The 24,386-nt window shown below is 39.9% G+C and overlaps 1 protein-coding gene across 1 annotated transcript; it reads left to right on the forward strand.

Moving 5' to 3' along the window:
* The first annotated feature begins 692 nt into the window (after positions 1-692).
* On the forward strand, positions 693-24,130 carry LOC139001289 (calcium-activated chloride channel regulator 4-like). The gene is made up of 11 exons (XM_070402986.1): positions 693-785; positions 2,398-2,575; positions 2,909-3,127; positions 5,032-5,256; positions 10,988-11,165; positions 15,083-15,189; positions 17,751-17,966; positions 18,544-18,811; positions 19,714-19,884; positions 22,070-22,303; positions 23,103-24,130. Exons 1-11 carry the CDS (start codon positions 715-717, stop codon positions 23,537-23,539), a joined length of 2,304 nt encoding a protein of 767 aa, XP_070259087.1. The 5' UTR covers positions 693-714; the 3' UTR covers positions 23,540-24,130.
* The last annotated feature ends 256 nt before the right edge of the window (positions 24,131-24,386 follow it).

The raw sequence follows: 24,386 nt of genomic DNA on the forward strand, positions 1-24,386 counted from the left end.
TTTAAAAATTTAATTGTGCTCCCATGAAATTTTAGTACCACAAATTTTACCTATATGTTTATGTTGTTAGTAGGAGTGAACTTTGTAGAACCAAAAAACCATTGTAATATGTAAGACTTTTTGTTCCCACCCCCATTAACCAAAACTTAAAGCCCAGTCTATTCTGTTCATAGCATATACCAGTGATGGCGAACCTATGACACTCGTGTCAGAGATGACACTCGAACTCATTTTTTTGGTTGATTTTTCTTTGTTAAATGGCATTTAAATATATAAAATAAATACCAAAAATATAAATCTTTGTTTTACTATGGTTGCAAATATAAAAATATTTCTATATGTGACACAGCACCAGAGTTAAGTTAGGGTTTTTCAAAATGCTGACACGTTGAGCTCAAAAGGCTCGCCATCACTGGCATATACATACATACACAAAAAAAAGTTTCAATGATTTAACGTTGTAGAATAAAAAAGATAATATACTATATACCATATTATAATTCAATATAATGTTATATGCTTTTTTACAAACAAAATATAAATATTGGCAGTTATTTAAAACCTAAGTATAATTATTTTTTATTTAAAAACCCATTGCTTAAAATATTTGAAGGGCAAATTTTGTCACTTGAATTATGATCATATATTTGAAATATTTTCCCACAGGCAGACTACTTGTCCATGAATGGGCCCATCTCCGCTGGGGAGTTTTTGATGAGTACAATGACGATGAACCTTTCTACAGTGCTTCGTCTAAAAGAATTGAAGCAACAAGGCATGATCATGTACATTTTCTTCAGTTACTTCAGGCTATCACTTCCTTAGGTTGATTTATATTTATTTGAAATGCCAATCATTTCTTTGTCCCAATGCAGATAATAGATGCTATAACATAAAAACAGTGTCCTTTTAAAAAAAGAAAATGTATCTAAAAGTGGCTAGTTTCCCATTTAAAATACACATAACTTCAAGAACATTTGGAAGCCAAGTTGACATATTTTTATACCTCTCCACCATGGCTGCCAGAACTCATTTACATTAAAGTTGGTCTCTGTGTAAAAGGTTGTACTATATGCTGGAAGATCAAAACAAGAATGGAAAAATGGTTAATAAATAGTGGTAACTGCAGGCTGAGTAAAAAAATCAACCAGCTTCAAGGAACCATAACAGAAATTTCCTGAGATTTATAAAATTCACTTTAAAAATACCAATCTAACATCACAGTTAATAACAGATAATCCTCTTGGTTCTGAGGTTAAGAGTGCAGACTGGGTGGAGGAAATCTATCTAAAATTGTCTGCCATCAGTTTACTCAATCTTAAATGCCCTGCTGGGGCGTGGGACTTATCAAAAATGTATAAACTCTGAGATATATGTTTTCAATGAAAGCCCTTTATTAGCCATAGCACCACTTTCAGGATACATATTTTAGAGAATATTACATTGATTACATTTGTTTCATTATATTCCCCCTAAATGTCTAGTTTATACTGTGCAAAATGCATCATGATTGTTAGTAGAGATAACATCATTATATTCACTGAGTTTTGAGGCAATAGTAGCATACATATTTGTAGGAGACTCTCTAAATTACTGAATGAAAGTTAGTCATTGTTTTTTTAATTAATTAAATTATTAGTTAAGGTATTACAAATAGTAGTACATAGGTCTCCTTCTTTTCCCCATTGACCTCCCCCCGGCCTTCCCTACCCCTGGTCACTTGCCCTCACCCCCCCATTGTTTCTTAAATATGAATTGGAAACACAATGAATAGGTGGGATATATTCACACGCCAGCATGTTTGTTATAATCACTGACACCTGTGGCCAATTTCATGTAACAAAACCTATGTCTAAAATGCCTCCACCATTCTTTACTGTCCTAGGCAATACTTCAGTCTTTCCTTCAGGCCACATTTCATTTGGATAAAAACGCTCCTTGAATAATCAAAATACTTATAGTTATGCCACATCCCATTGTTTTAGAGGTAGCTTTGGGGGGTGGAGAGAAATCTATAAAGAATTTTAAGCTAAGGTGGTACCAAGAGTAAATGGTTTCACAAGTTATCTTGCCCAGATGCCTGCAATGCATTTACTTCCACAAGGATGGCAGGAGAGATGTTTGGAAAAGGGGAGCCTAGAGTCATCAGTGTTAACAGGTTAGCAGCAACATTTTAATCTCAGCAGATAGCTCAGCCATTGCATACACTGGGAATACCTCTTAAAAGTTCCCTCTGAAATTTCTTGGAGAACTGCTCTGGTAGAAATCCTTACACTTTACTGTCAAATAAGAATAAAAACCTTGATATAAGGATCATTGTGAATAGAAACACTTAAGATTTTCAAAAAGTTGTTACTGGTTAGATTGCCTCAAAGACTAACTGTCACTTATTTTCAGGTGTTCCACAGATATTACTGGTGTGAACAGAGTTTATAAATGTCAAGGAAATAGCTGTGTATTTAATAAATGTAAAATTGATCCTAAGACAAAACTATATGAAAAAAATTGTCAATTTTTCCCTGACAAAGATCAAACTGAAACAACATCCATAATGTTTATGCAAGGTATTACTTCTGTAAGTATGTCAATTATTTCTTCATATAGTATATTTATAATCAAAGGGCATGTTATCACGTTTATAAAATATCTGTGCAGGTGACCTGAGGGATTAAATGTATTAATACAGAGTTCTTTGAACATTGACTGGCACATAATAAGTACTCAACTATTGCTATTTATTATTACTACCATTGAAAATCCACTTTAGTATTCTATGATTCCTCAATGAATGAAATTTCATTAAACAAAACACCTATTTGCATAGATTTTTTATTTTTATCAAATTTTGAGTTGAATGTTTAAATGCATCATATGTAACACTTTTTTTTTCATCTTACTAACCTTTTAGGTTGTTAAATTCTGTAATAAAGAAAACCATAATGGAGAAGCTCCAAGCCTACAAAACAAGAAGTGCGAATTCAGAAGCACATGGGAGGTGATCAGCAACTCTGAGGATTTTAAAAACACCACACCTATGGTGGAATCACCCCCTTCACCTGTCTTCTCATTGCTGAGGATCAGAGATAGAATTGTGTGCTTGGTTCTTGATAAATCTGGAAGCATGGCGGTATGTTCATGGGCCCATTTTTCCTAGATATAGTGACTAATGGATGTTTCAATACCTAAGAACACTCTGAACACTACTTTCACCTGGGTTGTTCTAAATTGCATGGTGGGATAAGACCCGTCATGTCCTATGATTACAACCTCAGGATGGGCAGTAAATATTGTAATAAAAGCAGGATGACAATACAGTTGGAAAGACTTAACATGAAAGACTATTTTTTCCAGAAAATGGAAGGTTTACTGAGGAGAACTTTTAGGCCCATTAGTAAAGATTTAGTTAGAAGATCAGAAGGAGAGATTGAAATACATAAATGTTTTCTTACCCGCCTCTTTTATCTACTGGAAATACTTGACAGACTTGAGGATACAGTGGATCGCTGAACTCCATTCAGAGTCAATCTTATTTATCATCTATATAAGTGACTCTTTATGATCAAAGAGACAAGCAAAAAGCACCATCATAAGGAAGCTATGGTCAGATTCAGCCACTTATGCCTTCTATCACTTAGTAAACGGTAGGCATTGTGCTAGGCTCTAGGAATAGAGACCCATATCCTTGAAGGGTTCACAGAGAAAACTTTCCCTTCCCCATTACCACATTAACTCACACTCCTCCTTTAAAATTTGGTACAGGCGCCCACCTCCTGCAGGAGATGGACTGGTCTTCCAGGCTGAGCTAATGGCCCTTCTGCTGGTTTCCCACAATAAACTGTGCAAACCTCTATTCTACATATTATATTGAAATTACACATTTCTCTCCCACTAGACTAGGCGCTCCTCTAGGACTTGGAACCGTATCCTCTAGAAACCATGTCCTCTCGTACTTGAAACCATTTCTTATTCATTTTCATCTCCCTTTTGTCTAGAACAGGGCTTATCACATATAGGTGCTTAATAAATAATTATTGAAATGAATGGACTATTAAAGAGCAGGCATTATGTGATGTGGCATCCAGAAGAATGGCATATTTGAGACAGGACTGAGCATACTGAAGACCAAAAAGAATGTATTCAACAAATGGGGGTTTGCGTGGTTACGGAAAGGGCAGAGAATCATAATAGCACAGGGTTTCAGAGAGAACATCAGTGCTAGACACCAGCACATAGAAGTGTTCTAGGAGGTGTCGCTGGGAAGAGATGACAGAGCCTGGTTTGAAGGTAAAGCAAAGTGGCAAAGAGAGCCCTCAAAGATGGGGCTGAAGAAGTCTCTCACTGTGACTTGGATCTAGGGAGTTTAGAAAGAAATTTGGGCATGTGTTAAGGGGAGGTACTACAGATAAGTTGGTGTTGAGGGACTGGAAATGGCAAATGCATGAAGAGATTTACTTCCTGGGCATTCACCTAGGTAAGAGGGATGTGAGTCTTAATGGGTTACCACAGAACCAATGCCAATTAACCTATTGCTGGAGAAATGTTGGGGAGAGGTTAGGAGCAGAAGTAGGAACAGAGCCTCTCAGAAATTTGCTGCAACTCAAGAAACTTTTAACTTTTCAGTTGTCTAGTCTCCAGTGGGTAGGGAGATTTCAGTCTCTAGTTGGAGTCCTTGACAGTCTGGTTTTATATTCTGGGACATAGGGAGTGGATTCATCTTGACATCCCAGGAGTAATTAGGAAGTCTCTAAGATGTGAGTCATCACCCCTCAATTCCAACCCAAACCCCAAACCTGTACCTGTAATTTGGGTGCTAAGCAGCCAAGAATCCCTTCTAGTTAAAAGCCTGTGTTCCTTACCATATGTTCCATAATACATATAACTATGTTTTTAAATGTTATCAATTAAAAAATTGCTTTCTTTAATGACACCAATTACTAGAAAATTCTTCATAAGTTCTGTTTACTCATTGTATGTAATCTACTATGATTTTTCAGTCAAAACCAATTGTTTTTCTTGTCCTTTTTCATTCAGGGTGTCCGCCTAACTCGAATGAATCAAGCAGCAAAATATTTCCTGCTGCAAGCTATTGAAAATGGAACCTGGGTGGGGATGGTGCACTTTGATAGTGCTGCCTACATTAAACATGAGCTAATCCAAATAATAAACACCAACGAAAGAAATATGCTCTTGAACAGCTTGCCTACAAATGCTGGTGGGGGAACTTCCATCTGCACTGGAATTAATGCAGCATTTCAGGTGAAAATCATACTGCATATATAGTTTGTTTGTTTTTTATCATTAGAACATTTTTCTATTAGTGCTGCTGCACATACTTACTAATTTTAACATAACTAATTCTAAGAAATACAGAACTAAGAACTTTAAAAATTCACTTGATTTTCTAAATGGGTCAATGAATCAATGAATAAACTGATGGATAAATATATTAATACTAGAGGCCCGGTGCACGAAATTTGTGCACTGGGGGGTGGGGTTCCCTCAGCCCATCCTGCCCCTCTCACAGTCTGGGAGCCCTCAGTGGATGTCCTACTGACGGCCACAGTCTGACAGCAGAGGCTCGGAGCAGCCATCCTGTGTGTGTGTGTGTGTGTGTGTGTGTGTGTCTGTCCGCTGGGGGCCTGCCCCCAGCAGCATTGGAGGCTCAGAGCAGGCGCTGTGTGTGTGTGTGTGTGAGTGTGTGTGTCTGCTGGGGGCCTGCCCCCAGCCACACCATGGAGGCTTGGAGCAGGCGCCTTTCTGTGTTGATCTCTCAGGCTCCTGGCCTCCACTGCATGTTTTTCTCTCCCTTGAGCTGTGGCCAGGGTGGGGTGCTGTCTGCAGGCTGCGCTTTCCTGCTCATGGATCACCGGATCACTGCAGAGACTGGGGCCAGGCCCACCGGGGGGCCGCCCACCCTCCACACTAGCCTGCTCTGGGATCGCCATGGCAATCCCAGGAGCAGGCCCACCTGGGGGCCGCCCGCGCTCTGCACTTGCCTGCTCTGGGATTGCCATGGGGTCCCAGCTGGCAGCGGGGCTTAGGTGCACACGGGGGTCCCAGCTGGGGGCGGGGCTTAAGCGGTGTGGGGCTTAGGTGGCACACAGGAGTCCCGGCTGAGGGCGGGGCTTAGGCGCACAGGGCTTAGGTGGCACACGGGGGGTCCCGGCTGGGGGCAGGGCTTAGGCTGCAGGGGCTTAGGTGGCACACTGGGGTCCTGGCTGGGGCGGGGCTTAGGTGACGTGATCACGCCACCTAAGCCCGGCTGCCCAGGGCCGCACATGGGGCCGGATGGCATCTGGCACTGGCCAGCCCTGCCTGCAGTAAAGGTGCTGATTAGCCAATGGGAAGTGTAGCGAAGGTATGGTCAATTACCTTTTTTGTCTTTTATTAGATAGGATAAGAAAGCCACTAGAATATAAGTCCAATAAAGTCAGAAACTTTATGGTTTGTTTACATGTTCTTTTACCTTGCAATAGTCAGTGCTCAATAAATGTTAGTTAAATAAATGAGTGATTGAGCATCAAAAGTTATCAACTTTTAAGGCAATGAAACAAGTTAAATGGTGTGATTCCACTTTGGGCCAATCCTCATTTCAGTCTCTGTGACATTCAGATAAACTGATGTTTACCTACTAAGCAGATGTAGCAGGGACTGTTAGTCATAGGGGAAGGAATACTGGTGAGAACATGAGTTTTGACATCAAAGTACTGACTGCTATTTACCAGTTTTGTGGTCTTAGGCAACATTTTCAGTATCTTTGGACTCTCAATGCCTTATCTATAAAATATAGGCAAATAAGAATGTCTACTTCATAGGATTATCATGAGAATTAAATGAAATGATATATTTACATACATAGAACAACATTAATTATATTACATAGTAAATATATAATTTACAACTATTATTATAAACCTCATTTTCTTCCAAATTGTATCTTGAGCTTATACTTAATATCAAATGTGTCATTTTCCTGCTTAGAAATCTTCATGCTTCCCTCACAGTCTATAGAATTATATCTGAATTCCTCAGTCTGATGCTATTCAAAATGTCTATCACCGCCTCAGTAAAACTGCTCTCATCTCTTTCTCCAGCCTATAACTCTCAATTCTCCTTTCTGATGCTCTATGCTTTAACCCAGTGGTTCCCAACCTTTTTTTGACCATGCCCCACCTAAGCATCTCTAAAAATCCCAATTCCCACCCTGTGACATATGATTATTATTCAAAAAGTGAACTCATATTCTCGTGGAGGAAGCTTAAAGGGACATTAACTTGGTCTAAACAAGCTTCCAAAGAATATGGCATTCAGGAAAGAGAAAAATAAAAGAACAAAAGGACAGTTGAAGTACTGAGGAAGAAATCACTAAGAAATTGTTAAAAAGAATAATAATAATATGAAGTGATATGAAAAGATAGCAAATAAAGTTTCAAAACATATAATAGAGAACTGAAATGCATAAATATGTCAGAATATATATTACTGTATATTAGGCCCCCAGAACCATATGCAAAGAATTCACTGTTAATAACTCATTCTCGAATTGCCCCCCTTCAAAATCAAATTGTTCCCCTGTGGGGCATGTGCCCCATGTTGGGAACCACTGCTCTAACCCAGTTACTGCACACATTGTTCTCCAAGCCCACCATGTACTAACAGCCTTTGTTCCTTTGCCCAGGCAATTCCTCTACCTAAAATGTTTCTTTCTTTGCATTTTTGCATGTTAAGACTCTCCTGATTCTTCAAAATCCTTGCTCCTTCATGTAGCATTTCCAGCTTTTCCCAACCCTATTAAATCTCTCTCATTTATAATTTGCATGGCATTTTAGTGTAGCTTTCTAACATGAAGTCCTACTTAAAACTCTAATTATCATTACTAGTTGTAACACTAAGCACAATTCTTCATCTCTATAGTCAATTACATCATTAGTAATAAATATATGTTTATAATAGAGTAATAAATATATGTTTGTTCATATTTTAATTTATTTAAGATACTAGCGGCCTGGTGCATGACATTTGTGCACTGGGGGGGGGGGGTCACCTCAGCCTGGTCTGCACCCTCTCACAGGGAGTGGGCCTAAGCTGGCAGTCAGACATCCCCCAAGAGGTCCTTAGTGCTGCCACGGAGGTGGGAGAGGCTCCTACCACCACCGCTGTACTCGCCAACCATAAACTTGGCTTCTGGCTGAGCAGCACTTCCACCAGGGGGCAACTCCTGCATTGAGTGTCCACCTCCTGGTGGTCAGTGTGCATCATAATGACCAGTCATTCCACCATTTGGTTGATTTGCATATTAGCCTTTTATTATGTAGGATATTTATTATATTAAGTAGAGGACAAACATATAATATATTATAATTTATTCAACATATATTTATGTAGCAAGCAAAACTTCCCTGTTCTTATGGCTCATGCAATTTCAGTGGGGAACTGATAGTACATAGGTAGATAAATGAACAAAAAAAATAACTGTAGATTGTGAAGATAGTATTGTGAGGAAACCAAACAGGGTGATGTGACAGACTAACTGGGAAAGGAGGGGCAGTGCCTACTTTAGGTGAAGAGGTCAGAGACTTTCTCTGAAGAGTAATATTTAAGCTATGACTTCAAGGATGAGAAAGCCATTGTTTCAGGCAGAAAGGAAAGTGCAAAGTCCCTTAAGAAAGAGGTGGAAAATAACTGGATTATTCTAAAAATTGATAGAGCTAGTGGCACTGGTTGTTTGACAAATGAGGGCATATGAAATGTAGTTGGCAGGTAGATAATGGCTAGATCTTCCAAAGCTTAAAAAAATAAGAAGTTTTATTTTATTGTAAGCACCACAAAAGGGTTTTAAGTATCAGAAATTGATCACTGCCCTAGCTGGTTTCACTCAATGGATAGAGCGTTGGCCTGCAGACTGAAGGATCCCAGGTTCGATTCTGGTCAAAGGCACATGCCTGGGTTGTAGGCTTGACCCCCAGTAGGGGGCCTGCAGGAGGTAGCCGATAATTGACTCTCTCTCATCATTGATGTTTCTATTTCTCTCTCCCTCTTCCTCCCTCTCTTAAATCAATAAAAAAATTTTAATTGGTCATCAATAATGATTTAGGAAAATTATTCTGGTTGCCTTGTATAAAATGAACTGTGGGGAGTAAGGGCAATAGTACGGTAGGTCTAACAACAGATTGGAAGCTTGGACTTGAATTAAATTACACATTACATAAAATACATTTAACATTTAGCAAATGTTTCAGAAAATGTAGCACAATAATATTGTGGTTTTTTTCTATTGAACTATGGGATATATTAATTGTGTCTTCATCAATCATCTCTATGTCTCCTTAGTCAGTCACCTATACCTCAATACATATTTTTTTAATTTAATTCCATTCTTTCCAGGAATGCAGGAACCATGTAGTTCCTGTTGAATCTCCAGCAGGCAAGACAGTGACTAACATATTAAATGCTCAGTGAATAACTAATACAAGAAAGGGAGAGGTGAACAAGAGAAATCTACTTCATCTTTGGATATTCATTTTCAATGAAATGTGTAGGTGGAAAGTGATGAGGATGCTATATAAATATTGTAGATGTATAAAAACATTTCCTATTTCTGAGTTGGTTTTAGTGCATGTCAGAGCATATTTCCCCAAAAATGCTGTGTGTGTGTGTGTGTGTGTGTCTATGTGTGTATGATTATTTGCCTTAAAACATGAAAAAATTTAAATGAGGATGTTCATATTGTTCCCCGACCCCACGTTTATTAGGGATTTCTATATTCCAAACCCTTCTGCAAATCTACTCACATCTCCATTCGAAGTTCATGAAAGCTACAGATAAATCAGTCATATTTTTCTCTTAGCCTGCACTCAGTTTCTCAAAATGGTGCACCAAGAAGCCACTGCCAATTAAATGCGTCAGAGAAGATGAAATGTAGTTGCTATCCTGTGACAAATTCTCTTTATCCTTTTCTACAGGAGCCTAGATTCAGAAATCTGAGTGTAAACTGATTGGCTCTATAGCAGCGGCTCTCAACCTGTGGGTCGCGACCCCTTTGGGGGTTGAACGACCCTTTCACAGGGGTCGCCTAAGACCATCGGAAAACACATATATAATTACATATTGTTTTGTGATTAATCACTATGCTTTACTTATGTTCAATTTGTAACAATGAAAATACACCCTGCATATCAGATATTTACATTACGATTCATAACAGTAGCATAATTACAGTTATGAAGTAGTAACGAAAATAATTTTATGGTTGGGGGTCACCACAAAATGAGGAACTGTATTAAAGGGTCGCAGCATTAGGAAAGTTGAGAACCACTGCTCTATAGGAAAAGGGTTCAAGCTACCAATAGAATTCCATCTCAATAAACATAATTCATGTAATCTTGGAGCACCATCAATATACTTAGTTTTGTGCTTGTTAGATTTAGAAGTAAAATAAAAGTTATATAACAAGATCCCTAATCTTGACCTGCTTAGAACTTCCTATACTCTTTTTCTATAATATACTGAGGGTTTCCTAATTTGCAATCATAATGCTTTCTTTTTTAATGTTGAAGTGGTTTCTTATTGCATTTAGCTGTCTATGCAACAGATTTTATAGTACACTGAAGCTTTGTCAGAGGGAAGTCTGGTCAAAGAAAGAAGAGAAATATCTAATGCCACTCTCTGCAATTATATTTTTGGTATCTGGTTGACCTAACTTCCAAGACTGAGATATCATTGATTCTTAACCCAAGTAAGATGATCCTAAGCCCTGCTCCCTCATTACTTCATTTGAGCAAACATTCCCTAAAGCAGACAGACAGAAAATAGAGTCATGTTGAAGTTACCTTGGGGGTTGCTGACTGCAGATCCTACAATTTTAAAACAGAAGCTTTCTATTCTTTTCTGGATACTTTCTTATTTTCTCTGTACACCTTTTCCTAGTCTCCCATAAGTCTACTTAATTTAGGAATCTGTGGTAATTATGCTCTGATTATGTTTACAGACAATAAGAAAAAGATACTCGCAAATAGATGGATCTGAAATAGTGCTGCTGACTGATGGGGAGGATAGCACTGCAAAAAATTGTCTTGATCAAGTAAGAGAAAGCGGGGCCATTATTCACTTCATTGCTTTGGGACTATCTGCTGATTACGCAGTCAAAGAGATGAGTGATGTAACAGGTAAAATATGACCTATATATTCTAGTCCTTTAATAGCAATGTGTAAATGTAGAGACTGACAACTCAACTTCTCTTGAGTTCTGAAGGCACTATGCCAGGAACTAGGGACCAGAATTAAACCAGACCTGATCTCTGTGTTCAAGATGCTCAGAGTCCTGATGGCTAGAGAGACAAATAAAACTACTAATCAGGTACATATTCAGATAACATTCCTCCATAACAGGGGGATTCTATAGAAGTCAAGCACTGTGTGAGCCGAAGAAGCCATTAATTCTCCCAGGGTTGTATAAAATCTGAGAAAGAAGGTATGAGAGACAAAGTAACTTCTGAGCTGTGCCTTGAACAAGATGTTGAATTTCTCTGGAGGAAGAAGGGGTTAGAAAAGATGATCAGGTCATGAGTAAAGAAATCATGTTGGGATGACAATGAAAGGCACATGGAGGGACAGTAAGAAATCCATAAGACGAGAGATTACTTTGGCTGCAGGTGTAGGGGGGCAATGGGATTCACAGAGGCTCAGAATGAAAAGATGCTAACAAATAAGCTTTTAGATAAATATTTACATTGGTAGCTGTGATCTTAGATACAGAGACAGCTGATGAATGGACTACATGTGCCTTCTTAAATATAGTAGAGAACACATAATTTACAACTTTATGGATATCAATTATTATATACTATAGGCCCAGTGCACAAAAATTTGTGCACTCTGAGGGGTCCCTCAGCCCAGCCTGTGCCTTCTTGCAGTCTGGGACCCCAGGGGGATGACCACCTGCTGGCTTAGGCCCACTCCCTGAGGGATTGAGCCTAAGCTGGCAGTCAGACATCCCTCTGGCAGCCTGGGAGCCCTTGGGGGATGTCCACTTGCCAGCGGGGAGCAGGCCTAAGCTGCAGTTGGACATCCTGAGCGCTGCTGAGGAGGTGGGAGAGGCTCCCACCACCACCACTATACTGGCAGCTGGCTGCCTGGCTTGTGGCTAAGCAGAGCCACCCCTGTGGGAGCACACTGACCACCAAGGGGCATCTCCTGCATTGAGCATCTGCCCCCTGGTGGTCAGTGTGTGTCATAGTGACCAGTCATTCCCAGTTGTTCTGCTGTTAGGGTCAATTTGCATATTACCCTTTTATTATATAGGATGCAGGCCTGGTGCATGGGGCCAGCTGGTTTGCTCTGAAGGGTGTCCCAGATGAGGGTTGGGGTCCCGCTGGAATGCCTGGCCAGCCTAGGTGAGGGGCTGAGGGCTGTTTTCAGACTGGCGACACCCTCTTCAGGGAGTGGGGTCCTGCTGGAGTGCCTGGCCAGCCTGGGTGAGGGGCTGAGGGCCATTTTCAGGCTGGCCACACCCCCTTCAGGGAGTGGGGTCCTGCTAGGGTGCCTGGCCAGCCTAGGTGAGGGACTGATGGCTGTTTGCAGGCTGGCCATTCCTCCAGCAGGAACCCTCACCCCATTAGAGTGTGGCCAGCCTGGGTGAGAGGCTGATGGCTGCTTGAAGGCTGGCCACAGCCCCTTCAGGGTGGGGGTCACCACTGGGGTACCTGGCCAGCCTGGGTGAGGGGCTCAGGGCCGTTTTCAGGGTGGCCACACCCCCTTCAGGGTTGGGGGGTGTCCTGCTGGGGTGCCTGGTCAGTCTGGGTGAGGGGCTGATGGCTGTTTGCAGGCTGGCCATGCCCCCCAGGAGGGAACCTCACCCGATGAGGGGTGGCCATCCTGGGTTAGGGGTTGATGGCTGTTTGCAGGCTGGCCATGGCCCCCAGCCACCCAGGCTCCCAGTATAGGCCGGCTGGAGGCAGGTATCTGGGATTTATTTATCTTCTTATAATTGAAACTTTGTTGCCTTGATCGGAGGCCACAGCTGGCCAGGGCAGGCGGGAAGCTTGTCTTCCTCCATCGCCAGGGCAACCAAGCCTCCTGCTTGCTCCAGCTCCGTGGCTGCAGGCCGCCATCTTGGTTGGGTTAATTTGCATATAGTCGCTCTGATTGTCTGGTGGGCGTGGCTTGGTGTGTAGCTGAGGTGCGGTCAATTTGCATGTTTCTCTATTATTAGATTAGATTGCGTTGGCTTCTATTGTTACCAAATACACACTTGATTTTTTAAAAATTCTTTATTGTTTAAAGTATTTCATATGTTTCCTTTTTCCCCCATTAACCTCTCCCCGGCTGTTCCCACACCCAGCACATGCTCTCACCCCTCTACTATCTGTGTCCATGGGTTATGCTTATATGCATGCATACAAGTCCTTTGGTTACTCTCCGCCCCCACCCAACCCCGCCCACTCCCTCCTCCGACTTCTCTCTGAGGTTTGAGGGTCTGTTCGATGCTTCTATGACTCTGGATCAATTTTTTGTTCATCAGTTTATGTTGCTCATTATATTCCAAAAATGAGTGAGATCATGTGATACTTATCTTTCTCCTACTCCTTTATTTCGCTTAGCATAATGCTTTCCAGGTCCGTCCATGCTGCTCCAAATAGTAAAAGTTCCTTCTTTTTTACCGCAGCATAGTAATCCATTGTATAGATGTACCACAGTTTTTTAATCCACTCATCTGCTGATGGGCACTTACCAGTAAATTGTGCTGCTATGAACATAGGAGTGCATATATCCTTTCTGACTGGTGTTTCTGATTTCTTGGGATATATTCCTGGAAGTAGGATTACTGGGTCAAATGGAGTTCCATTTTTAATTTTTTGAGGAAACTCCATACTGTTCTCCACAGTTGCTGCACCAGTCTGCATTCCCACCAGCAGTGCATGATTTTTACCTTTTCTCCTCATCCTCGCCAGCACTCGTGGTTTGTTGATTTGTTGAGGATAGCCATTCTGACAGGTGTGAGATGGTACCTCATTGTTGTTTTGATTTGCATCTCTCAGATGATTAGTGACTTTAAGCATGTTTTCATATGTCTCTTGGCCTTCTGTATGTCCTCTTTCCCAAAGTGTTTATTTAGGTTCTTTGCCCATTTTTTGATTGGATTGTTTATCTTCCATTTGTTAAGTTATATGAGTTCCCTATAAATTTTGGAGATTAAACCCTTATCAGAAATAACATTGGCAAACATGTTCTCCCATGCAGTGGAATTTCTTGTTGCTGTGCCTAAGCTTTTTATTTTGATGTAGTACCATTTGTTTATTTCCTCCTTAGTTTCCATTGCCCTAGGAGCAGTATTGGTAAAGATATTGCTATGACAAATGTTGGCTATTTTGCCGCCTATGGATTCTTTTAAGATTTTTATGGTTTCCTGTCTTATGTTTAAGTCCTTTATCCATTATGGTGTAAGTTGGTGGTCTAGTTTCATTTTTTTGCATTTATCTGTCCAATTTTCCCAACACCATTTATTTAAGAGACTGTCTTGACTCCATTGTATGCTCTTGCCTCCTTTGTCAAATATTAATTCAGCATAATGTCTTGGGTTGAACTTTTAGTTCTCTGTTCTGTTCCATTGGTCTATATGTCTGTTCTTGTGCTGGTACCAGGCAGTTTTGAGCACTGTGGCTTTGTAATATAGTTTTATATCTGGTATTGTGATCCCTCCAACTTTGTTCTTCTTTCTCAGGATTAATGCAGCTATTGGGGTCTTTTTTTATTCCATACTAAGAAGCCCAGCGCGCGACTGAAATCACGCGCAAGGAGGAGCCGGACCCATGCCTGACTAGCGCCATGGGTGGCCGGGACCCGCTTCTGATTTCTGCCCCAGGACACCCTGGCCCAATCTCTCCCCCTCCCCCCGGCAGCTCGGCCAGCCCCAGGCACCCCTGGCCCCCTGCCTGTGTCCACTCCGGGCTCCTGTCTCTGTCTCCGTCTCCGCTCCAGACCTCACCTGTGCGCATAACAGGTTTACTGTTACCTTAAAAATCACTAAATTGTGATAAGTACTTATTTTCTAGAAAGTAACCTAATAAATATATTTACATTTTAGGAGGAAAGCATTTGTCTGTCTCAAATGAAGTCCAGAACAATGGCCTCATTGATGCTTTCGGGGCCCTTACATCAGGAAACGCTGATATTTCCCAGAAGTCTATTCAGGTCTGAGTTCCAATTCCTCAGGTTTTTGTGTCTGTATTTAGTCATACCAAGAAAAATACTTTGGTTATTATAAGTTTTGAGTTCCATATTTTCTCAAAGTAAGTTATTAATTAAAATCAAAACTAAGTATGTAATAAAAATTCATGGCCATTCTTCAGATATGGCCAAAACACGTAGTAAAATAGTAGTGAAATAGCAGATTTTTTTCTTTTTTTTTCTTACATAAAGTTTGGTTAAGGAATAACATCAAAATGTTAAATTTTGCCCTCGTCAGTTTGGCTCAGTGGACAGAGCCTCAGCCTGCAGACTGGAGGGTCCCAGGTTCGATTCCAGTCAAGGGCACATGCAGCTGTTCAATGATTCTCTCATCATTGATTTTCTCTCTCTCCCTCTCCCTTCCTCTCTGAAATCAATAAAAATATATATTTTTAAATGTTAAATTTTTCATAAAATATAGACTTTGCCCAATAATACAGCATCCATTTTTCTAAGAATACATAAAAATATATCATACTTTCAAGATTTCTCTCATCTTTCACTGCTGTGAAATAAATTTAGGTTAGGTGAATGAATTCAAGAACCTGGATTAGAAATGGAAGGAAAGTATCTTGGAAAGAAATTTATCTGAAGAAAGAGAATGAATAATCATTACAGATTAAAAAAAATTAGGGTTTCCTTTATGTCTTCAACCACTCTTTTCACTGGCTTTCTATTTTATTCACCTCTCTTCTGAACTCAACTCATTTTTTCACCTGTGTTTAAATAACATCCTCATATTCTGTTACTTAGATTCAAAAACTTTGACTAAACTTTGATTCTTCAATCATGTCCAATATAAAATGTCAACACAGACTATTTCCTTGAAAGTATTTTTTTTACAAAATTCTGTTTTTATCCCTATCCATTCCCACCAAATCTACATCATGTCACCTTATGTGAAAACTTGTCTTCCATCTTCCAGTTCATTAGGTCTATGCCTACATTAAAACTTGACATGATCATCTAAACAAACCTATTTTCCTCTGGTCTCCAACAATGAAGAGCACATAAATTATAGGATGCCGGATTAGGATTGTATGTGCAAATTGATGTTGAGATCTGGTTTGTAGCTTCACCTTGCAAACAGATTAAAAATTCATCTAGAATCTAGCTTGGTAATGTATGGAGAATAAGTTGAAGGAGAATAAAACTAACTTCTGAGGGTTTCAACCTGGTTGACTTAGAAAATGATAATACTACTATCTAACATTGACAAGTAAAGAGGGAGAACTGAACTTGAAGATATTGTTTTGTGTTCTGTTTAAACCTTAGTGATTTTTAGTGGATGGTGGGACATTAAAATGGAATATCGTAAAGAAATTTTAAATATAAGAGTGGGACCTGAAAAATCAGCTAGAATAAAAGGTCATTTGCATACAGGAAGTGGTCAGTGGACTTCTTAAACTGTATGGAAGAGGCAGAAAAGTTTTGATTCCCTCACTTAAAATGGCTGCTGGAATACAGAGGAAAAGTTGCCGCCCACTCTTTACTCAGTTATTGTCCCCTAGTACTGCTATGTAGTCAAAGCCTTCTAACTTTCTTACACGTTTTTGATGGGGAGCCTAAAAAAGTCACTCACATTCAGATTAACTTGATGATAATACTTTGTCCACTTAACATAGGACTGAGATTTTTGTCACTGCAATGATGTTTCAATGGTAGAATTCACTCTCTTATCTCAGTACTGATATGGAGGTATTTTTGGCTAAGGACTAGGTTAGAATAGAAGTTGAATTTCCCATCATTTCCTGGAATGACACATCTGTAAAAAAGAACTTTCTTTGTCAGTAGATAAAATTCGCTGTACTTTACTAAGAGCCATCCTCAAAAACTTGAAAAACTTTCTTTGAGGCTCTTCTCAAAGAAAGATCCTAACATGCACTTCTCAATATTCCAACCTTCATAAATATCCTTTTGCCCTATTTTCACTCTTGCTGAACATATTTATTGTTCAGGGCTACTAACTCTAGGATGTGTGAAAAAGTTCATGAAGTTTTCACATCAGGAAAATATCCATGAGGGCTTGTCTCATTACTTGCTGGTCCTCACCTAACTATGTCTCTACTCAAATACTAGTACTGTATCATGAAGATGGATAAACTGAAGACCTCTCTCTCTCTCTCTCTCTCTCTCTCTCTCTCTCACACACACACACACACACACACACACACACACACACACACACTACAGCTAATTCTTTGACATTGTAACACCCTTTAATGCTAAAATCTCAGGTGGGTGTATACAAAAACAACTGGGAAAAAATAATATAGCCATGTTTCCAACTGTAAAACCCATTCTCCTGCTCTAGTGGTTTTAACTCAGATCCTATATGTCCATGCTTTCTGACTAACGACTGTCACATCCCAATCAGCTTTCAGAGAGATCACAAGGCTACGGAGGTATGCCCTACATAAGCTTGTTCTCAGGCCAGAAATTAAGAACTATGTGTTTTAAAAAAGAAAAAAGAATAAAATTACTCTTTTCTACAGTCACTAATTTTATAACATATATTTATACAGATTGAAAGTAAGGGATTAACACTCAATAATAATCACTGGATGAATGGAACTGTAATAATTGACAGCACTGTGGGGAAGGACACATTCTTTCTCATCACATGGGTAACACAGCAGCCCATTATTTCGCTCTTGGATCCTAATGGAACACCAATGAACATTTCCACAGTGGATGCTACTTCCAAAATGGCCTATTTCAGTATTCCAGGAACTGCAAAGGTAAGCAATCAGCTTTTTTATTTCCACATAAATCTGTTTCATAGCTAAAAACACATTGTTTAATATCATAAATATGAGTACCAATACTTGTATCATCTTCAAAATTTAGATAAAATACAATGTACTTTCTATGCCTGCATGGTCCTGAAAATTATGGTGGCAGGAAAAGGAAAGAAGAATGTATGCATTAGGAGGAAGAAAGAGAAGGGGAAAATTAGATAGGCTAAGAATAACTTTAAGGAGGCAATGCAGGGAATCTGTACAGCTTATTAGTATTACCAGATCATAGAATAAAGAATTAAAAATCTCTGAACTCCATAAGGCCAAGACCAAGGCAAACTTTCCAAAACCTATTTTTCCCAGTTGAGATTTCACAAAGTTTGGACACCATGCATGACAACAGCCAGGATGCCCTGTCCAAATTGCTCTGATTTTCATCCATTTACCTTAAAAAAAATCTCAAAAATTTCAAAACCCTGTTTCTTCTGCAACATATTTCTAAAATTTATTTTAGAGTTAGATAATGGAAACACAGAAAATAGCTTCATCTGATACTCCGCTTCCATTGACTTTTTAGGTGGGTGTTTGGACTTACAGTCTTCAAGCCAAAGCAGACTCAGAAACATTAACTATAACAGTTAATTCTCGAGCAGCAAATTCTTCTGTGGCCCCAATCACAGTGAATGCTAAAATGAATAAAGACACAAACAGCTTCCCCAGCCCAATGATTGTTTACGCAGAAATTCTACAAGGGTATATACCCATTCTTGGAGCCAATGTGACTGCATTCATTGAATCAAGTAGAGGAAAAACAGAAGTTTTGGAACTTTTTGATAATGGTGCAGGTAATTTAGTGTTTTCCTTTTTTAAAGAATAAGCCTATATTTTCATAACTCAGGATATGTTATGGGTCCTGTGACAGTATGGGGGAGTGAGAAACACCAAGAAAATTGAGGCAGATTGTGAACAACAGGGACAACAGGAAATTCTATTCAGGTAAAACCTACAAAGTGATTAGAAAGTGTCTTGCACATAGTAATACTCAATAAATGTTATTTACTGTCATTATTGTTCGTCATCTAGACAACCGATGTCTATCACCAAATAGAAAGGTCTCACTCAACAAACTGAGGACAGCATCAAGAATTCTGAACAAGTATTTCTTGGGGGCACATCATCAAGAATGTCTGGCGAGAGAGAGTGAAACACAGCAGCCATGAGGGGTTAAGGGGTAGAACCTGAGCCCCCAGCAGGGAAGAGGGACAGGCAAGAGTAATTCCCAAACTGCAAATACAGTTCTGGGAACTGAGGCCCAAGGGCAGCCAGAGCTGCCACAAGACAAGAGGGGACATTACAACAGCATCAGTTACCAGGTTTGACTAGCATGAAACAAGACACAGTATGGGCCATGCTCTTTCCCTGCATGGGTGAGCAGTGCTTAAAGATCTTTTTCACACTCTCTGAGTTATTCTGGGAACTGAACATTCTTTTGAGAGTTCAGTGAGCAAGGAAAAAAACAACAACACCAATTTGATAGACATCTGGATTACCATGGATTTCTATCAGTATCTTATGCAATGTAATTAATTCAGACCATTTATAATCCTATCATCAAGAGCTGGCCGGTGAAAAATAGGGAGCTCATTCTAAGGGATATGCTTACAAAGGATATATGCTTGACTTGGAAAATGCATAAATTTCTCTTTTTCTTTACAATAATAATTCATTCCTTAATTTCTATAACAAGGTGCTGACACTTTCAAGGATGATGGGGTCTACTCCAGATATTTTACAGCTTATTCAGAAAACGGCAGATATAGTTTAAAAGTACGAGCTCATGCAGGAGCAAACACTGCCGCACGAAATTTAAGGCATCCACCAAACAGAGCTGCATACATACCAGGCTGGGTAGTGGATGGTGAGTAACTCATGATATCTGAAACACAATGCTGGCCGGAATACTTGTGAGATGATATGGTTAAGGCTTCAAACATTTTACAACTCAAAGTATAGCTTTTCCCATTTCTGGAATGAAGTTCTCAGTCATACTGAGATTTGCCTTTAAATTAACCTATGCTTTGGTACAGTGTCTGGCATATAGTAAGCATTCAATAAATGTCAGCCATTAAATTAATTTGGAGCACCTTACCTACAGCAACAATAATATGCCAGATTTTCAACTAAGGGTGAAGGAAACTGGCTAATATGTTATGTACCTAAGCATAAGCCAGGGAGTAAACATTTATTTTGAATATTTTTATTAAGTCAAAAGAAAAATGTATTGAGAAAGGTGATGATAAGGATTGAGAATTTATTCCTTATAAATTTCCCTTTGTTTTGTCTCTTATCTTGTGGCTTTTCATGGGCTTTCTGTTGACAATTGGGATATAACCTGAAATATTACCCCTCAGCACTTGCAACAGGGAGAAGGGAAGAACATGGTACAGTGGTTAGAGGGAAACCAGAACCAATTTCCCCAGGTTTATTCCCAGCTTAAAGATAAATTGAGAAACAAAGAATTCCCATTAAAAGCATAGGTTGAATTTTATAATATTATTTCCATTCAGGGCAGCCTTAATTCCTTAGCAATTCATTATCCAATTATATCCTACAATTCATTATCCTACAATATTCTGGTCAGGATACTAAGGAAAACAAGTTCTCCCACCAATTGGATGCTTATGACTTTGTCACTAAACTTAGTAAAATATACATATAGTGGGGCAAAAGTAGGTTTACAGTTGTTCATGTGGAAAATAAAACAATAATAAATAATATAAGAATAAACTCTGTTTCACTTAGTAAAAAAAATATATATATAGTGGGGCAAAAGTAGATTTACAGTTGTTCATGTGGAAAATAAGACAATAATAAATACTATAAGAACTCTGTTTCGTATACTGTAAAATTACTTTTGCCCAACCCTTTTATATATATACTAGAGGCCCATTGCAGGAACATTGCTGCAAGAATAGGGCTTCCTGCAACTGGAGCAAAGCAGAGAAGGGAGCAAAACCCGCTGAGGCAAGCTTTGCTCCCACCCCTAGCCGCTGCGGCTGAGTTTGCCCATTGGTCCAAGCCACTGTGGCTAGGTTTGCCCAACCTGCCCCCAGCCACTGTGGCTGTGTGGGTTTGTCCTACCCGCCCACAACTGCTGCAGCTGGGTGGGTTTGTCCAACCCGCCCCCAGCCGCTGTTGCTTGGTTTTCCCAACCTGCTCCAGCTGCTCCCCCTGGGTTTCCCCTCCCATTCCCAGCCGCTGTGGCTGGGTTTCCCCTCCCGCCTGCCGCCTTCCACCTCCGCAGCCTTGGATCCTTTACTGTGTCCACATGGCCTCTATTTTGCTCCCTTCGGTAGCGCTTGGCTTTCAGGTTGTCTTCAGACTTCGCTCAGAGCCGGTATATGCAAATTAACTGCCATCTTTTAGCTTCTATAATTGAAATATTGTATCTTTTGGAGCTGTTGCTTCAGGAGCTCAGAGCCAGCGGCAGCAGGTGGGGAACCTTGGCTTCCTCCATCGCCGGGACAACGAAGCCTCCTGTTCGCTTCAGCTGCCTGGCTGCCGGCCGCCATCTTGGTTGGCAGTTAATTTGCATATCACCCTGATTAGCCAATGGGAAGCATGTTGGAGGTATGGTTAATTACCATGTTTGTCTATTATTAGATAGGACCAGAGGCCTGGTGCATGGATTCGTGCACTGGTGGGGTCCCTCAGCCTGGCCTGCACCCTCTTGCAATCTGGGAGCCCTCAGGGAATGTCAGAAAGCCAGTTTCAGCCCAATCCCTGCAGGCGAGGCCGAGGGACCCCACCTGTGCACAAATCTCTGCACCAGGCCTCTAGTATGCATAAAAGATCTCTGGTTAATCTCTTCCTGCCCTCTCCCCTCCCCCCTTCCCTCTGCGATTCATCAGTCTGTTCCATGTTTCCATGCCTGTGCATTGAGTGTCTGTCCCCTGGTGATTAGTGCGCGTCATAGCTACTGGTCGAATGGTCGCTTAGGCTTTTATATATATAGATAAAAGGAGAAAATAAGTAGGATGGGGATTCAATTGAAAATACTAGTAGTGCTATGCTCATTATAAACAAGGAAATTTTTAATGCAGGGAAAATTGAAGGGAATCCACCAAAACCTGAAATTAATAAAGATACTCAGACAAATTTGGAGAGTTTTACCCGAACAGCAATTGGAAGTGCATTTGTGATTTCAAATATTTCAACATTTCCCTTGCCTGACCTGTACCCACCAAGTCAAATCACAGACCTTGAGGCCACACCTGACGGGGATATGATCAATCTAACATGGACAGCACCAGGAGACAATTTTGATGTTGGAAAAGGTAAGGATGAAGTGTCATGCAGTGTTGATTAGGTGAAATATGCTCATGCAAAAAACAAAAGTATAAGGGTGGATGGGAGAACAATTTTTAATTAATAACTCGGTAAAGTATTAATTTTATAATCTGACTAAAGGCCACGTGCATGAAATTCATGCATGGATGTCCCTCAGCCTGGCCTGCACCCTCTCCAATCTGGGACCCCTTGGGGGATGTCCAACTGCCAGTTTAGGCCCAATCCCACAGGTAGTTGGACATCCCTCTCACAATCTACGACTGCTGGCTCCTAACCACCTCTGCCTGCCAGCCTGATTGCCCCTTAACCGCTCCCATGCTGGCCTGATCGACCCTAACTGCCCTCCCCTGCTGGCCTGATCATCCCCAACTGCCATCCCCTGCCGGCCTGATTACCCCCTAACTGCTTGCTCCCCTGCCGGCCTGATCAACCCTAACTGCCTCTGCCTAAGCCCCTGCCACCATGGCTTTGTCTGGAAGAAAGTCGGATGTCCGGAAGATGTCCAGTTGACACAGCCTAATTAGCATATTACCTTTTTTATTAGTATAAATATTCTAAATCAATTAAATATAATACATTTTAACTGGTTCCATTTTCAAACGAAAAAAGGTAGTAAAGGCAGTTTAAAAATAAGAATTCAGCTTATATTGAAAAATTATTAAAGCTTTGGATATGAGTATAAACTTGGAATAACTAAACAATATTTTGAGGAGAATGAATAAAAAGGAATTTAACATGGTATGATCTAGTTTCTAAACTACATGTACTTTTTTTTTTTTTTTTTAGTTAAACAGTATATCATAAGAATAAGTGGAAGTATCCTGGATCTAAGGGACAAGTTTGATGATGCTCTGCAAGTAAACACTACTGATCTGCTACCAAATGAGGCCAACTCCAAGGAAACCTTTACATTTAAACCAGGAAATATCTCAGAAGAAAATGCAACCCACATATTCATTGCCATTCAAAGTGTGGATAATAGCAGTTTGACATCAAAAGTATCCAACATTGCACAAGTAGCTTTGTTTATTCCTCAAGGAGATACAGATGAAATCCATCCAAATCCTGATGGGATCCATCCAAATCCTAATCCTGGAATTAGCATTTCTTCTTTGGTGCTGTTAGTGGTTGGATGTGTGGTCCTTCTTAGTATTATTTTAAGTGTCACTATTTTTATCTTAAACAAGAAAAAAAATCCAAACAGACCTAGAACAGCGTTTTAAAAACACATCAACAACAAAAGTGAAGGATATTTCTGAATTTTTAAATTCATCTTGTGTGATCATGAACTCCTAAAAATAACTTCAGAAGTTCTAGAAGGGATACTTAACTATAAACACTCAGGAGTATTTGAAAAATTGTAAGCCAATGCTAAAGTTAATAACTTTGTTTACTCATTATTTTGTTTATCAGAAAAAGTGATGAATAATAACATTTTTTACATTCATGCCAGGTTGTTTGTTATTTGATACAACAGCTGACTAGAATAATACCTCAAACTTCATGAAAAAGTTAAAATTGTCACCCTGACCAGTTTGGCACAGTGGATAGAGCCTCAGCCTGCGGACTGAGAGGTCCCGGGTTCAATTCCAGTCAAGGGCATGTACCTTGGTTTCAGGCACATCCCAGTGGGGAGTGTGCAGGAGGCAGCTGATCGATGTTTCTCTCTCATCGATATTTCAAACTCTTTATCCCTTTCCCTTCCTCTCTGTAAAAAATCAATAAAATATATTTTGTAAAAGTTAAAATTGTCTATGTGAATTGTCAAATACAAGTGTAAGAAAGCAAATAAACTATATTTGAGTAAAAATGAATTTAGTCTTGGAAGTTTTAAGTGTAAATTGATGTTATTGTAATTGCCCAAAGTTTCCAATTATATTCTACTATATATAATGTAAGTAAGGTCGTGTTTACTGCCATTCACTGACATGAAGGATACTAGCAAAAAAATCAGTTACCACGTGTCAAACCATAGTCTCCCTTATTTTAGTTCAATATAATCATACATACTTCAAATAAAGAAAACTAAATTTTAAAAAATATCTAATTATCACTGCATCATAGCCTAAG

This window comes from Myotis yumanensis, unplaced genomic scaffold (genome assembly GCF_028538775.1).
Source record: "Myotis yumanensis isolate MYYU_CA2020_CCGP unplaced genomic scaffold, mMyoYum1.0.hap1 SCAF_301, whole genome shotgun sequence".
Classification (NCBI taxonomy): Eukaryota; Metazoa; Chordata; class Mammalia; order Chiroptera; family Vespertilionidae; genus Myotis; species Myotis yumanensis.

Bases quoted from the DNA above. Each gene is read 5' to 3' on its own strand.
- LOC139001289 (XM_070402986.1), top strand. From the start codon at position 715: ATGAGTACAATGACGATGAACCTTTCTACAGTGCTTCGTCTAAAAGAA. The intron at 18,812-19,713 runs GTAATTTAGTGT...TTCTATAACAAG, and splicing joins ACTTTTTGATAATGGTGCAG to GTGCTGACACTTTCAAGGAT. The intron at 19,885-22,069 runs GTGAGTAACTCA...TTTTTAATGCAG, and splicing joins ACCAGGCTGGGTAGTGGATG to GGAAAATTGAAGGGAATCCA.